At 29.0% G+C, this 14,929-nt stretch overlaps 3 protein-coding genes across 3 annotated transcripts in view; 2 read left to right on the top strand and 1 right to left on the bottom strand.

Annotated features, from left to right (window-relative positions):
* The window catches only part of LOC126751778 (uridine phosphorylase 1), a 453,502-nt gene that overhangs the window by 291,684 nt on the left and 146,889 nt on the right, over nucleotides 1-14,929 (bottom strand). The gene's annotated exons all lie outside the window — the stretch shown is intronic.
* The window catches only part of LOC126751772 (acetylcholinesterase), a 454,065-nt gene that overhangs the window by 252,231 nt on the left and 186,905 nt on the right, over nucleotides 1-14,929 (top strand). The gene's annotated exons all lie outside the window — the stretch shown is intronic.
* Nucleotides 1-14,929, top strand: part of LOC126751777 (cysteine-rich venom protein) — a 31,218-nt gene that overhangs the window by 10,835 nt on the left and 5,454 nt on the right. Inside the window, exon 2 of the mRNA XM_050462306.1 lies at nucleotides 13,135-13,335. Within this exon, the coding sequence (XP_050318263.1) occupies nucleotides 13,135-13,335 (201 nt within the window). The remainder of the gene's footprint in view (nucleotides 1-13,134; nucleotides 13,336-14,929) is intronic.

The raw sequence follows: 14,929 nt of genomic DNA on the forward strand, positions 1-14,929 counted from the left end.
TATTTTTTTTTCCATTTAAAAAAATCATTTTTATATATTTAAAAAAAATTTACAGAATTTATGAAAAATTACCTCAATTAAAAGCCCCTTTTATTTCGCTTAATGGTTTTTTATACTTTGTTAATTATCGCCAAGTGGCTGCTAAATTTTCTAAAATCGCTTAACACGTCAAAATTCAATTTAGAATATATGAATTCAATTTGAATATAAAAACAACGATTAGCACAATTCAAATTGCGGTCAATGCATTTTTTGTTTTTACCCAAAGGCTTCACTAAGCTCGCTTACAATGCCATTTCAAGCGATTAGCCTGTAAGCAAAAACAAAACAGAAACATTGAAGTTTGAAAAAAAATGTAAAAACAGTTTACAAGTTGCATTTTTTTAGCATTAAAATCAATTTGGTGCATGCAATTGTGTGAGCAGCTCATCTCGTTTTGACAGCTAAATTTCACGCCTATAATTGCTGTAATTAATGATCAAGCTAAAAGCTCAGCGCGCAACATTTACAAAATTGCCATTTGTTGTGCATGAAAATTAATAAAAAATATTAGTTAAAAAATAATAAAAAATAACAAAAATAAAAAATTATAAAATCATAAAATATTAGGAAAATGAATAATGAAAAACTAAAGACAATAGTCATAAAAATATTAAAAATATATATCAAATTGAGAACTGTGCCGCCTTTTAGATTTATACGTTCATTTATTAAAAATGAAGTAAAAAAATTTTAAATAACACAAATAAAAAAATCATAAAATATTAAAAAAATGAGCTAACAAAAATTAAGAAAAAATTAAAAATTAAAATCAAAATGAAAACAGCGCCACTTTTTAGCTTTATAAGTCCCTTAAACCAATTGAAATATTTATTAGAACATTTTTGGCCAAAAAAACAAAAATTGTTAAAATTTATTTTTATGTAAATTGAGACCGTAAAAGCAGGCTCGCAGTGAATTTACTGTTAAATGCGACACTAAGACGCGTTAACGCAAGTGTGAGCTGCAGTTTGAGGCAAACGGCATGCGACAGCGGACAGCACACTGAAAACGGTAGTCGCAGCAGCGATGACAGAATCGACTTACAGACCGAAACACCGACCGACAGCTGGACAAACGTCGGGCGTTTAATCAACCGTCACAACTTGAAAACAGAGCTGACAGTGAACACGAAAATCTGGTTGATTTTGGGGCGAAAAGGCGACTAACGCGAGTATATAGATGGAAGTATATATATATATATGTATACTATATATACTTAAATAGTGAATATGTAATAAAAGTATATTTTTGGAAAGCAGAAAATTAAATTTTTTAAGTTTTGGTTGGGAAAACTCGGCGTTTTTGAAGACAAACTCTAAATATACTTGTATTCTCTATAACTGCACATCTCTCATTTGCCCTCAGCTAAGATGCGCGCATGGTTGGTAACTCGTGCTAATAATGCAATTAAAGGCACAATTGGTAGCTATCAAATGATAAATGAGAGTGCTGCAAGCATACAAATTGAAGATAAATAATAATATTAATAACAAAAACAACAACAACAGCCAGTCAGTGCTGCTCATCTGCACTGTACTCTGCCGGCAGCCTAGCCATTTGTAAGCTGACAGCAATGCGCTCGAAAGTACTTTAGTATAGCTGAATAAATGAGTTGCATATTTATCAAAAGCTAAAACAAAAGCCGGCCACGAAGAGAAAAAAGCAAACAAAACAAATAAATAAGTTCAAAATTGTGCCGCTAAGCGGATACGAAATCAAGGTTGACCAGCTTAGCTATGGTGTAGTGGCTGCATGCCACGCATGCGTAGACGCGCTTTCGCGCAGCAAAAAATGCGCCTTTTTATATTGTATTTTATATCAGCACTCGTTCCTTTTTCGCTTTTATTATTATTATTTTTATTTTTTTGATTGTTTCAACTAAGTAAAATTAAGTTGAACGCATCCGTCATTTGCCACGACTGACGTAGTTACCACTTGTTAACATATTGTCGGCACTCTTTACACGCTTGAACAATTGCGCTGTTGCATTTTGATCGTTATCGCGAATGCGCCAAGCAAACGGAACACGGCTTAAGCGCGCGCGCGCTCCTCCTCGTCTTCGTCGTCTGTGTCTCAGCAAGCGCTCGACGCAAGCTGGTCGACGAGTTTGTGGCTTAAGTCTTTTGTTTCGCCGGACGCACTGCGTGGCTGCAGCGTTATTTTCAATTTTTTTTTAGGGTTTTTTATTATTTTACGGCTTTTTTGCACAGCGCTAAACGTCTCGGCCCTTATCAAGCGATCATTAATGAAATGCCATGACTTACGCTGCTCGTTGAGGCTTGAAAAAGGGTGAATTTAAGCGATAAATATGTTAAGCAGCGTGATAAGGTGCCGCGCGTTCAGCCGGCAGTGCGGTGCATTCAAATTGTAGCTGTTGAAATTTTTATGTCGTGTTGTTGGCCGCAAACAAATTAAGAAAAAAGACTGTAACAGCGTTATTTTGCCTTATTATATTGGCGGAAATTAAAAGGCATTTTTGTGTGTAATTTGTCAACGCAAAGCAGTGTGTTTTTTTCGAAAATTTTCGGTTTTTTTTGTGCGGCAGTAAGGCGTGTGACGTATGCAACCAAATGTAGGGCCATTAACACTATTTCCTTAATGATAAAATGTTTTGCATAATTAATTCATGTGATTTAGTTGAAAAAATTTTTTGTTTGGGGCAAAAGATATTTATTATTTAGTAGCCTATGTTGGAGTTAAAGAATAAAGTAAAGCTTTTTAGATTTTTGAAGTAAGAATATGGCTCAAAATCTCTTTTCCAGTTTTTTTAAATAATTTTTTTTTAAGAATTTTTCTATTTATAAATAAGTTTTTAATTTACTTCTAAAGCTATTTGATACAATTAAATGAAAAAAATGTTTTTTATGGAAAGCCCTCTAAAATTCTACTTACATTGGTAAATAACGTTTAAAAAGGCTAAGAAAATTTATATTAAATATTATTTGAATAAACAATTTTTTTATTTTTTAAATTATTGTTAAAATAAAAATAAAAACAACAAATTCTTAATTTTTTAAATTTTTTTTTTATAATTTTTATTTTTTTATAAAGTTTTTCAGTTATGTTTTTTTATTTTGATATCAAAATAAAAAATAAAAATGGAAAAAGTACCACTCATAATTAAAAATAAAATCGACGGTTTTACGTTAAAGACTTTGTTAGATTATTATTTTTTCAAATTGTTTTTTTTTAATTTTTTTTATTTATATTTATTTATTTAACATTTTTTTGTTTTCAATTTAATTTTTTTTCTAATTTTTTTATTTGTGTTATTTGTTAAATTAATATTAAAATAAAAATAAAAAAAAAAACAATTTTAAATGACAATTATTTTAACATATTAAAAATATTTATATATACATTTTTTATTTTTTTTTATAAATTTTTTTAATTCTTTGTGATACTAAAATTAAAAATAAAAGCAGATAAATTAAATTGCTCTTAATAATTAAAAATAAAAACAACAATTTTATCTATTTTTTTTTTAAGCGTAACATTTTAAGTACAACAAAAATAAGAAATAAAGCTTTCACATTTTTATTCATCATTTTCAGAAGTACTATAATAAGCTTTTTACTCTAAGCACTCGCTACAGTAAAAAAAAAATTTTTAAATATGTTTATTTTTTTCTTTTCTTTTTTAAATGCCTGTGTAAAGCTAAGCTCTGAGCTTTCATATCTTACACTAACAGAAATGCATGATTCCATGCTTCTACCCAAACACTCAAAGCTTTCATGCCTCTTTATACACACCTGGAACTAACCAGTTTCCTTTGTACTAAAAACTGCGCCTTGATTAATAATCCGGTGACAATTTGTCTGCAGACGAACAAAAACAACGTGTGTTAGCGAAAATAACTTAATAATAGGAAAATAAATGTGGTTTGGGAAGTGTAATAATGAAACCAGAAATTAATGAGCCGGAAAAAAGCTAGAATATCAAAAGATAAAGCCGTCCGATCATATATTATATGCATATATTCATTTATAATATACATACATGTGTGCATGTGCATGTGTGTACCTATCAAAAAGCAAGCAAATCTACTTGGCAACAATTGCTGTCCGATTCGCTCATAAATCAACAATAAAAGAGGTTGGCACAAAAGCAATAAATTGATAGAAATTAAGCAAATCTGGCAGAAGATGGCTACAGAAAAAAACATAATAAAAAAATAAAAATGATAAAAACTAAAAAAACTAATAATAATGAAAACAAAAAAAATTAACTGAGCATGCAAATTGCTACAATAGTGTGAAGATGTAGTCGGTGAGAAAAATGATATATTGATATATAAAAAAAAAGAAAAATGAGTTACACAAAAAATCTATAAAAAATTGTAGGACCCTTAATTTAAAAAAAAACGGTATATACTAATATAAAACAAGTGAGGAAGTGCTAAGTTCGGGTATAACCGAAGATTTTATGCTCTTGCAACCGTGCATAAGTCTTGTGAGTTATCTGGGAGCTGCAGCGAGTTTTCAATATTTTCTTTATTTTTTTTTGTTTTTGTTCAATTTATTATTCTGTTTTTTTGTTATATATAAATATATATTGTATTATTTACTTTTTAATTTTTTTCCAACACTTTATTCTGCATCGTTCGAACTATTGCGCAAACACAATAACAAATACTTATAGAAGAATTGACAGTTGGCTAGTTGAGTAAATGACTGATGTGTGGTTATAGAGCCAATTGTTATTGCTTGGAGTTAATTTAGCAAATGCAAATCAACATTTATTTCCATTATTATTTTTTTTTTTGTTGCGACGCGTTTGCGGTTTCGCCTACAAATGAGTAGCAGAACAGAAGAAGCTTGCAAAAAAAATATAATAAAATAAAATTGTATAAATTAGCATTTTTTGTTATTCTGCTGAAATAGTAAAAAACATAGAAAATGAGGTGTGTTCTCTAAAAAATGGGATATTCTACAGACATTTCTTATACACTGAATGTATTCAGCTAAATTTCTCTTGAGATTTTTAACACTCAGAAGGAAACGTCGGAGACCCTATAGTTTTTGAGATATTAATTTGAAATTTTGTAGACGGCCCTTTCTCTCCAAGACCTTTTCTCCCCAAGAAACTGCTGATTTGTTGGAACCGCCGATATCGAACCACTATACCATATAGCTGGCACACAAACTAAACGATCAAGATGAGTTCTTGTATGGAATTTTTTTAATTGACGTTCTATCTTCATGAAATTTCGCATAGATTAATTTCCCAAGCAACGCTTCAATATCCGAGAAAATTTTTCAGATCAGATTACTATAACACATAGCTGCCATACAAACTGAACGATCAAAATATAGTGCTTGCATAGAAAGTTTTTTTAATTTACGTTCTATCTTCATGAAATTTGCCACATATTATTCTCTAAAGCAACTATACAATCTACGAAGAAATTGTTCAGATCGATCAGAATCAAGTTCTTGTGTGTAAGGTTATTTTTTATTTGTGAAGGGTATTATGACAACCGAAGTTAACACTTTTTCTACCTTTTTATTTTCTGTTTTTTATTAGTTTTATTTCTTTTTTTGTTTATTTTGCTTTTATTATATTTTTTTAAATTTGTTTCTTTTACCAACCTGCTTCGCTAGCTGAGTTGTGACAACACGCGCCTGTCAACATTTTAGCTGGTGCCGATGATTCAAATATTAATTGTACTAGTTTACGCTAACTGTTTCATTCAAATGAGACAACTAAATTAATCAGCTTGCTTACACGCTATATTGAAGCAGAACTAAAGAACTAGATATGTAGGCTACTCTAATATTAACTTTATTATCGTATTAAATTTGAAAGAGTTTTTATCTTTATAATTCTGACTTTGCATGATTTATATATAATGGCATACAATTAAAAAAATTTAGTTTTATGATTTAAAAATATAAAACACCAGACCTTACTTCTGTCTTTTAGCGCCTGCTAAAAAATTAAGGTTGTTTTTTTTACAATTTTTTTAGCTTTTTCGAATTTTTTAAGAATATTACAATTTTCAATTTTTAATTTTTTGTTGCTTCAAATGATAGAGAGATATACATACATATAAAGAATATTCGTGCTAAGCTTCAAGTACTTGTAATATCATGGCGGCCGCATTTTAAAAAGTATATACATATAGTATAAAGAGTATAGACTAGAAAAATTTCTTCAATTAGCATTTATTTTTTTTTGAAATTTTAAAAAATGACGATTCTACAATTCACTAAAGGCACGCTGTGCTTTGGCATTATCATTTCGATACAATGAGAAGAACTATGAGTTTATAGAGATATTTTTTTAATTATAATGATTATTTTTAATAAAACTGAATAAAGCAAAATATAAAAATAAGTACATTTTTTACTAAAAAATTTCTATTTTAATTAAATTTTAATCAAAATATAAAAAAAATTATTAAAAAAAATATATTTTTAATAACAAATCTTATTATCTGTTATGATTATTTTTAATAAAACTTAACAAAGCAAAAAATAATAAAAAGTAAAATTTTTATTAAAATATATTATTTTACTCAAAAAATTAATTTTAATTAATTAATTATTAAAACAAAAAATTATTAAAAAAATTACTAAGTAAAACAATTAAGAGGTTTTATTACTCCAAAAATTATATTTTTCAGTTAAATAGTTTTAAGTGATAAATTTACATTTGTTAATTAAACGAGCATCCATTGCAAACTTCTTAAAAACAACTGATATCAGATTAATTTGTGTAAATACTGTTGTTTTTTTTTCTTAGCATAAACAAATTATTTTTCAAAGAGTTATCAGCGTTTTTTCTTTCCGTCTTAGCAAAAAAAAAATTATTCATTACAATTTGTTAACTTTCTGCTAATGATTTTAGTTCAATAAACCCTTAACTATATATTTTTGCTATAATCGGGCAACTCTCTGCCACTGAAAAATATGTTCATGCAAAATTTGAGTATATAATACTAATTAAGCGGAACCATTTTATTTAAATAAACAATTTTGACCCTGACTAAATCAACGGTACTTATAGTAATGTCATTGTCTCGAGACAAAAAATGAGGTAGTCACCAGAACAGCAATAAATAAGTAATCATAAATGATGTATGATAAGGAAATAAGCAAAGCATAATCGCAGATAAGCACACAATTTATATATAATTTATACATGCAAGTAAAAATTAATTTGTGCATATTTATTGACTTATGCGACTGGCTACTAAAGCTAAAATTTGCAAATAAAAATAATATGCAAAGTCTACATAAGCAATAAGGAGCGAATTAAGCGTGTAAATGAGATTTCAGCGCATAAAAAATAATAACAAATTTAACTATCAAATCAAATAGTTATTTTTAAATTTTTTACGGTATTTTTTTTTTTATTTTTCATTAATTTTTAACCTGAAACTTGTTTTTATAATTTTTTATATTACTTAAAAATACAATTGTTTAGCTGCTTCCATTAGAATATCATAATATTAACACTTGTCAAAAAATGGAAATACGAAATCGAACTACTTCATTTTTCTTCCGTAGTAGACACCGCTTACGTGGTTATATCTGAATTTCCAACAGCGCAGCAGTCATTTTTCCCTTTCAGTGTTTGACGGCAATTGGAAATTTTAAGTGCAATCTGGTCTTTCCAATGGAGTGGTAATAAAAAAATTTCTTTTAGAAATTCTTCGGTAGCATCATCTTTAGCACTATTGTAGACTAAATATGTAAATATCTTGGTCAAAGGATTGGTTTGTTGACCTTTCGCGTCGTTAAGTTTAGTTTTAATATATTTCTTTGGCTTACTAAAGAATAGGAAAGGCATATCAGTGGTAATACTTCATTGCAAGCAAAGCTTAACTTCATTTAAAATATTTTATTAAATATTTTGTCAGAAAAATTTGAAACATACATCAGAAGTAGTATTTGGTTTTCAAAAACGATTTTTAGTAGAAATGTTTTTTTTTAATATAAAAATAAAATTTAATCGGAAAAGGAAAATAAAATTTAAAAAATTTTTCTTCAACCACAACCGCTCTTTTTCATTGCGGAAAAATTAGAATACTATATCAAAAGTATTATTTTGTCTAAAAAATTTAAAACATACATCAGAGATATTATTTGGCTTTAAAAAATATATTTTTACACAGTTTTTTTTTTAAGCAAAATAAAATGTCATCGGAAATGGGAAATTTTTCATAAAGTTTTCTCAAATCGCAAACCTTGTTTTCGTTGAGAAAATATTTCAAAAGTAACCCTGGTCGAGCCAATACCCAGGGTGGCTGAAGTAGCCTCGCGTAGTACTTTAAAAAGTCGTTAATTTCGATTGCACCATATCTATAAAACTTTAAGATTTCTCGTCAAATAAAAAAGCTTTCCCCACAAACGCTTTTGCTGATCTTTCAGTTCGTATGACAGTGACATGCAATAGTAATCCGTTCTGAACAATTTCTTTGGATTCTTCGGAGATTTTGATGATGCCTTAGATAGTAACCTACGCCGAAGATATCTCATCAAATGAAAAATTTTTCCAAACCTAAAATCCCATCGTTCCAATGATATCCCATATCGGCAGTTCAAATGAAAATTTCTGATCGATATTTTGATTCGCGATCGGACGAATAGCGAGAACGACTCACAAGATCATCTATATACTTGTGTATCTATATTTTATATGGTTTCCCATCGTTAATTATTCATTAAATATACATATAATTTATTTATTTTCAACAATTTTTTTAAATAATAATAATTCCTTTCTGAATTCAACGCAGTGCATAAATTTTTTAAAAAATATTTTTTAGAACGAAAATCAATTTCGATATATTTTTTCTTAATTAATAAAACTCAAAACATTTTTTTATTTTTAATGGTAATTTTCTTCAAATAATTTTAACTACTTTTTTTTAATTATATTATATTTTGTATTATTTATATACACTGCTAAAACCACACGTTTCCCATATATTCTAAAAGCATATGTATGTAGGCATGGTAACGTGTGAAACACAATCAATAATTGCAGCTACAAGTATAAAGAATGTGGCAGGCTCAACTGCAAATTACGCTCATTAAACGTGCCACAACAGCAGCTCGTATTTCAGAATTTGGCATTTTCGAAAGTGCCAGTCGCGGCTCTTAAACGACTGCAGACCCACAAACACAAATGAACAATGAAGGCAAAGCGCTCTCGGCTTCTCGGGCGATAATTTCATTGACCATACCCATTGTACAAGTGAATTATGTACATTATATGTATACCTATATATGCTTGCATACATATAGTGAGCGTTCCCACATGTGCATAGCTGCATGTATGTGTATGTGTTTGTGTTTGGGCATTTATTATCACCTTACACGCAGTCGCGGCAAATTAACGTAACTTACGAAATCATTTCCTTCTTCTTAGCCTTTTGCGGCCGCCGTGTCTTACGACAACGTTTAAAATCAGAGCAATTCGTTGCGCTTCTCAGGTGCACTGCCCGCCGTTGTGTTGCCTTTCCATTCACCGAACTTGGCACCTTCAGTGCTTTCGTATATATTATTTGTCGCCGCGTTGATTATAGTGCAGCGCTCGTGTTTTTTCCTTTTGCTTCTCGTTTCATTCACGCGCTTTCGATATGTGTTAATGTAACTTGCACTACATATGTATATACACATATATAAATATGTATGCCTGTATGGCTGTGTGGCTGTGGCAAGAAGTGCGCAAGTGTCGAGGCAACATGTTCTCGACGCTTTCGACCCTGATGTCCATGATCATTACACATCAAGTGGCTGTTTAAACTGCCGCTGTGCTGCCGCTACATATGAACATGTATAAATGTATGCACGTATGTGTGTAAATGACTTGCACACTTTTTATTTTGCTGCGTTGCGGCTTTTTAATTAAACAAAAAATAATCAAAATCCAGGAAGAGCCCAAAAAAGAGTGAGAATCGTCGCCGCTCACTTGTCGCGACTTTAGCGCCTATTACAACAAATACAAGCTCGATTTATGCATATGTACACACATGAATACCTACTGTCACACACATACACACATACATACATAGATATGTACGTATGTATATGCCTCGCGCACTTGCCTGCCCGTCACTTTCATGAGCGTGCACTATTCTTGTGTATTTCCAATTCGGTATTCCCAGGAATTCGTCTTCATTACGCGCAACTAGAGCCGGCGGCTGCAATACACACTCTAAGATTATATATGTACATATACAAACACTAAATACACACTTGCTCAAAAAAAGAAGAACAGCAACTGCTTACTGCTTTAAGCCGCCAGTGTTGCGACAGCACCAATTCCGCATTGAAATATCCACTTGAGCTGCTTTAGTGTCTTCACGCTTAAACCATTTTGTTACGCTTTAATTGCCTGGCAAAACAAGACAATGGCAAGTGTTAAGAATATCTTAACTAACTAGCACGACCGGTAAGGAGCGGTAGACAGATTGGTTCTTATTGAGGGGCTGGAAAAAATATGACTTGCTTTTTGTTGTTAATTGCATATATTTTCTAAAATTTTGTTGCAAGGCAAGAAGACGAGAATGCAATGCTTTTCAGAAAGTTGTTTAAAATTTGTTGTCGAAATAATATTGAGAAATGTTGCCGAGTTTATATGTAGACCTTGACTGGATAAAAGTCAGTGTTCTTGTTTGTTATAACCAATTTATTATTTCTAATGTCAAAAAGCTTACTTATGGCAGAGTGTGAATTCAGAAGCTTAAAAGAGCTTTCAAAAAGTTTACAGAAAGCTAAGCAAATTAGTTTGTAATAGCCAATTTAATATTGCGAAAGATCAAAAGCTTACTTATGGCAGAGTTTGAATTCAAAAGCTGCAAAAAGCTTCGCAAAAGTTTACGCAAAGCTCAAAAAAGCTTGTTTGTAATCACTAATTTAATATATTGAAATAACAAAAGCTTGTTTATGGCGGAGGGTAAATTCAAAAACTTCGGAAAAGTTTTCGCAAAGCTTAAAAAATAAATTATTAAATACAAATTTATTATTTTTAAAAGCAAAAAAGCCTACTTACAGTATAGTGTGAATTCAAAAGCTAAAAAGCTTTGAAAACGTTCATTGAAAGCGCAGATAAGCTTGTTTGTGATAACCAATTTATTATGTTAAAAGATCAAAAGCTTACTTAGGGTGTGAAATTAAAAGCTTCAAAAAAGCTTAATAAGCAATTAAATGTTTCGAAAGGTCAAAAACATACTGAATTCAAAAGCTTCAAAAAACTTTACGCAAAGCTTATAACAGTAATTAAAGCAAGGCTCAAAAGCTTAAAAAAGCTATAAAGAGTTTAAACAGAGCTCAAAAATAAATTTTTAATAACTACTATATATGTATTAGCATCATAAAAAATCAATTCTATAAGCTAAATATCTCCTCCAACTGGCTTGCAATTCTGCAAACAGCGAATCTTACTGTCTACGATCACAAGATTTTTTATTAACAGATTACTTTTGGCGTTTATATATAGATGCATACTTGATTGTTTTTGTTGAGAAATTACATTTTTGTTTTAAATTGCATGATCCTGACGCTGCCAAGAACCATACGGCTATTGACCTTTAATGTATCCTGATCCGTAGTTTGGAACCACGTTTCACATATGTACATAATGACTTTTGTGTGAATATCCGTTGAAAAGCTCATGTTAAGCATTCAAGCTAAGCTAAATTACTTATCACACTTCAAGCTTTTTATAATTAGTTGACTTTTATCTACATTAGCAATATTGTTTGTTTAGGTGGACATTTATTTCAACGTTATTAATAAATTTTACATAATTTTTTATCCAATGTGACTTACTTGCTGTTGGCGTATCCTAAAATAGCTCAATGATGTCACTGCTTGACTTGAACCTAGTTTATCAACTGTCTTTAGGCACATTTACATTAAAAGCTTTTTGAAATCACTGAAATATTGTCGAAGCGGCCAATAGCATTTATTATTGTTTTTTTTTAATTTGGGTTCAGCACATTAATCTTCGAATAGATGACAAAAAGATTAACACTAACATTACAACAAACTACTGCTTTCTTCACAGTCTTCCAGAGTGGCCGCTCTGGCTTTATAAATATTTGATTACATCTTTCACCGAAAAATTTACATGTGAATGGATTTGCAACCTTTTTAATTGCCTTTGTAAGGAGACAAGTGTGTATTTGATTGGTCGCAAGAATGACTAAGGCAAACGCTTAAATCTTGTAATATGTTAAACAGCTTGGAGTATTTGGCGCTGAATAGCCGACAGCGAAGCGTGCGCTGTTGCCAGGTGACTTAGATTTCACAGCATTTGTTTTTAAGTATTTTTTTAACGACGACTTGTCTCATAAATTGTGCACACGTAAAGAAAATAAAATTAAACGATTTATACAATAACAAGCGAAGCTGAAAAATCAAATGACCAACTTTTTGGAGAAAAGTAATAAAATTTAAAAAGCACCAATAAAAATATTTTAAGGTAAAAAATTAAAGAAAAAAGTGAATGCCGATGAAAGAAATAGGCGACTAATGAAGTCGCATATTAAAGTGAATTTAACAGCGCTAATGGCAGATATTCCTATTATTGTGGTTTTAGATAGTCTGAAAAGTCTGGAATTAGCGCGCGTAATCCGTAAGAGCGCACATGCGCAAACATTCTGCACAAATTAAGCGGTGATTAGCGCTCGAACGACACCGGCTTTGGGATAAACCCAATGAGCGCGTTTAGTTGTGTAACACAATGTTTGCACAAATTAAATATTTATAAATATATTTTTAATTTTTTTTAACATTTTTTTTATTTTTTTCAGTTTTATTTTTTTCACTTTTTTTTGGAATTTTTTTCAAAGCATTTAATTCGAATTAGGCTCTTTTAGCAGAGCGACCGGTGAAAGAAATGTAGCGGCAAATAATCGTTTTTTTTTAATTTTTTTCTTTCGCCATTTGATTATACAAATGAATTTAACTAATTAAAAACAACAAAAACAGCGCCGCTAAACAAGCGCTGTTGCAACATTTAACCGCATATTATGCAAATTAATCCGCCATGTTTTTTGATTTTGCTACTTTTAACGGTCATTAAATTAAAATAAATATTTATTGAACTGTATTTTTGCATGTCATTTTGCAGTTTCTGGCCTCTCTAACGGCGAGCGTGAGATCATCCTGCACGAGCACAACAAATTGCGCCAACTGGTGGCAACGGGCCGCTATCCAGGTCAACCGGGCGCTGAAAATATGCGTGAAATCGTTTGGGACGACGAGTTGGCGGCGCGTGCGCAACAATGGGCTAATAACTGTGAATTCCGTCATGACCCCTTGCGAACGATCAGTAAGTTATTGAATACGCATTTTGTATGTCACTACAACAAACACTAACCACCGTTTTTAATGTTTTCACTGTGTGTTAATCCATTTGTTAAACTAACTAAGTTTTATGCAACTAATACAAACACACTTACTTACACATATACAGAGAATTGGATTTTCGAAAAAAGTGTGTGGGAAATATATAAAAATTGTTTGGTTTGGCGTTTGTGACTTGAAAAGTCTCTTAAATATACAAAAACAAAAAGCTTTTTTTACTAACAAAATAAATTTTAATTTTAAATTCTATTTGCATTGCGGGAAGTTGTAAATTTTGGACTTTGCATACAAAAATTGTTCGAAAATAACATTTGGAAAATGTTTGAAATTATTTTTAAGCCTGAAAGTGTTGCAGAATTTATGACGAGATAGAAATTATGAAATAACAAAATAATTTTTTTTTGCTTTTTTACTAAAATTATGTTATTAAAAATATTAAAAATTTTTTGATGCGAAAAAATTATTTTTACATTTAGAATCCTTAAATTTTATGCAGTTTTTTAAATTAAAAAAATGTAAATTTTTTAAAAATTAAAAAAAAATTAGCTACTAATTAATTAAATTAAATATAATTAGTTTTTAATTAATTAATTAAAATTTCTTATAGTAAAATTTTATAATTAATTAGTTAATAATGACTATAGTTAAATAATGAAATTTTGAAATTAGTAGTTTTGTAAGTATAATAAAATTTAGTTAATTTTAAATTAAAAGTAATTTAATATACTTAACAATTAAAATTAAAATAAAAAAAAACAAATTCTAAATTAAATTAAAAATAATTACTTATTAATTTATTAATTAAAATTAAAAAATCACAAAATAAAATTTCCTAATTAATTAGTTATTAATGATTATAATTAAAAGATTAAATTTGTAATTTATTACCTAGTTACTTTATTACTTAATTACTTAATTACTTACTTTATTACTTAAATACTTTTTTTGACTTTTTAAAATTTAATAATTTTCTAAGTAAAGTTAAACAATTATTTTTTTTAATTTTAAATTTTAAATAGTTAATTTTTTTTAGTAAAATTTCTTAATTAATTAAATTAAAAATTATTAATTCATTAATTTAAATTAAAAAATCGAGTTGCAAAATTTCCAAATTAATTAGTAGTTAATAATTACAATTAAATGATTAAATTAGTATTTTTTTTACTAATGAAAACTTTTTTTACTTATTAAAGGAATAATTGAAACATACATTTTTTCAAATTTGTACATTTAATTAAATAAAAATTAAAATTAAAAAATCAAATATTAAAGTCTTCAAATTAATTAGTTAGTAATGAATAAAATTAAATAATTAATTTAGTAATTTATTTAATTATGAAAAATTTTTTTTATATTATTACATATTTTAATATTTAAATTTTACTAATTTTGTAAATATAATAAAATCATTAATTTTTTTAGTTTTTTTATAAACAACACAAAAACAACTTGCAATATATTTATGAAAAAGTATATAAAAATAACAAACACTCGACCTTGCTTATAAATGTCCGCTTATATTGTCTACAGGATATGTCTAATTAACAGCATGAAAAACT

The sequence above is a fragment of the Bactrocera neohumeralis genome, chromosome 2, assembly GCF_024586455.1.
Source record: "Bactrocera neohumeralis isolate Rockhampton chromosome 2, APGP_CSIRO_Bneo_wtdbg2-racon-allhic-juicebox.fasta_v2, whole genome shotgun sequence".
Classification (NCBI taxonomy): domain Eukaryota; kingdom Metazoa; phylum Arthropoda; class Insecta; order Diptera; family Tephritidae; genus Bactrocera; species Bactrocera neohumeralis.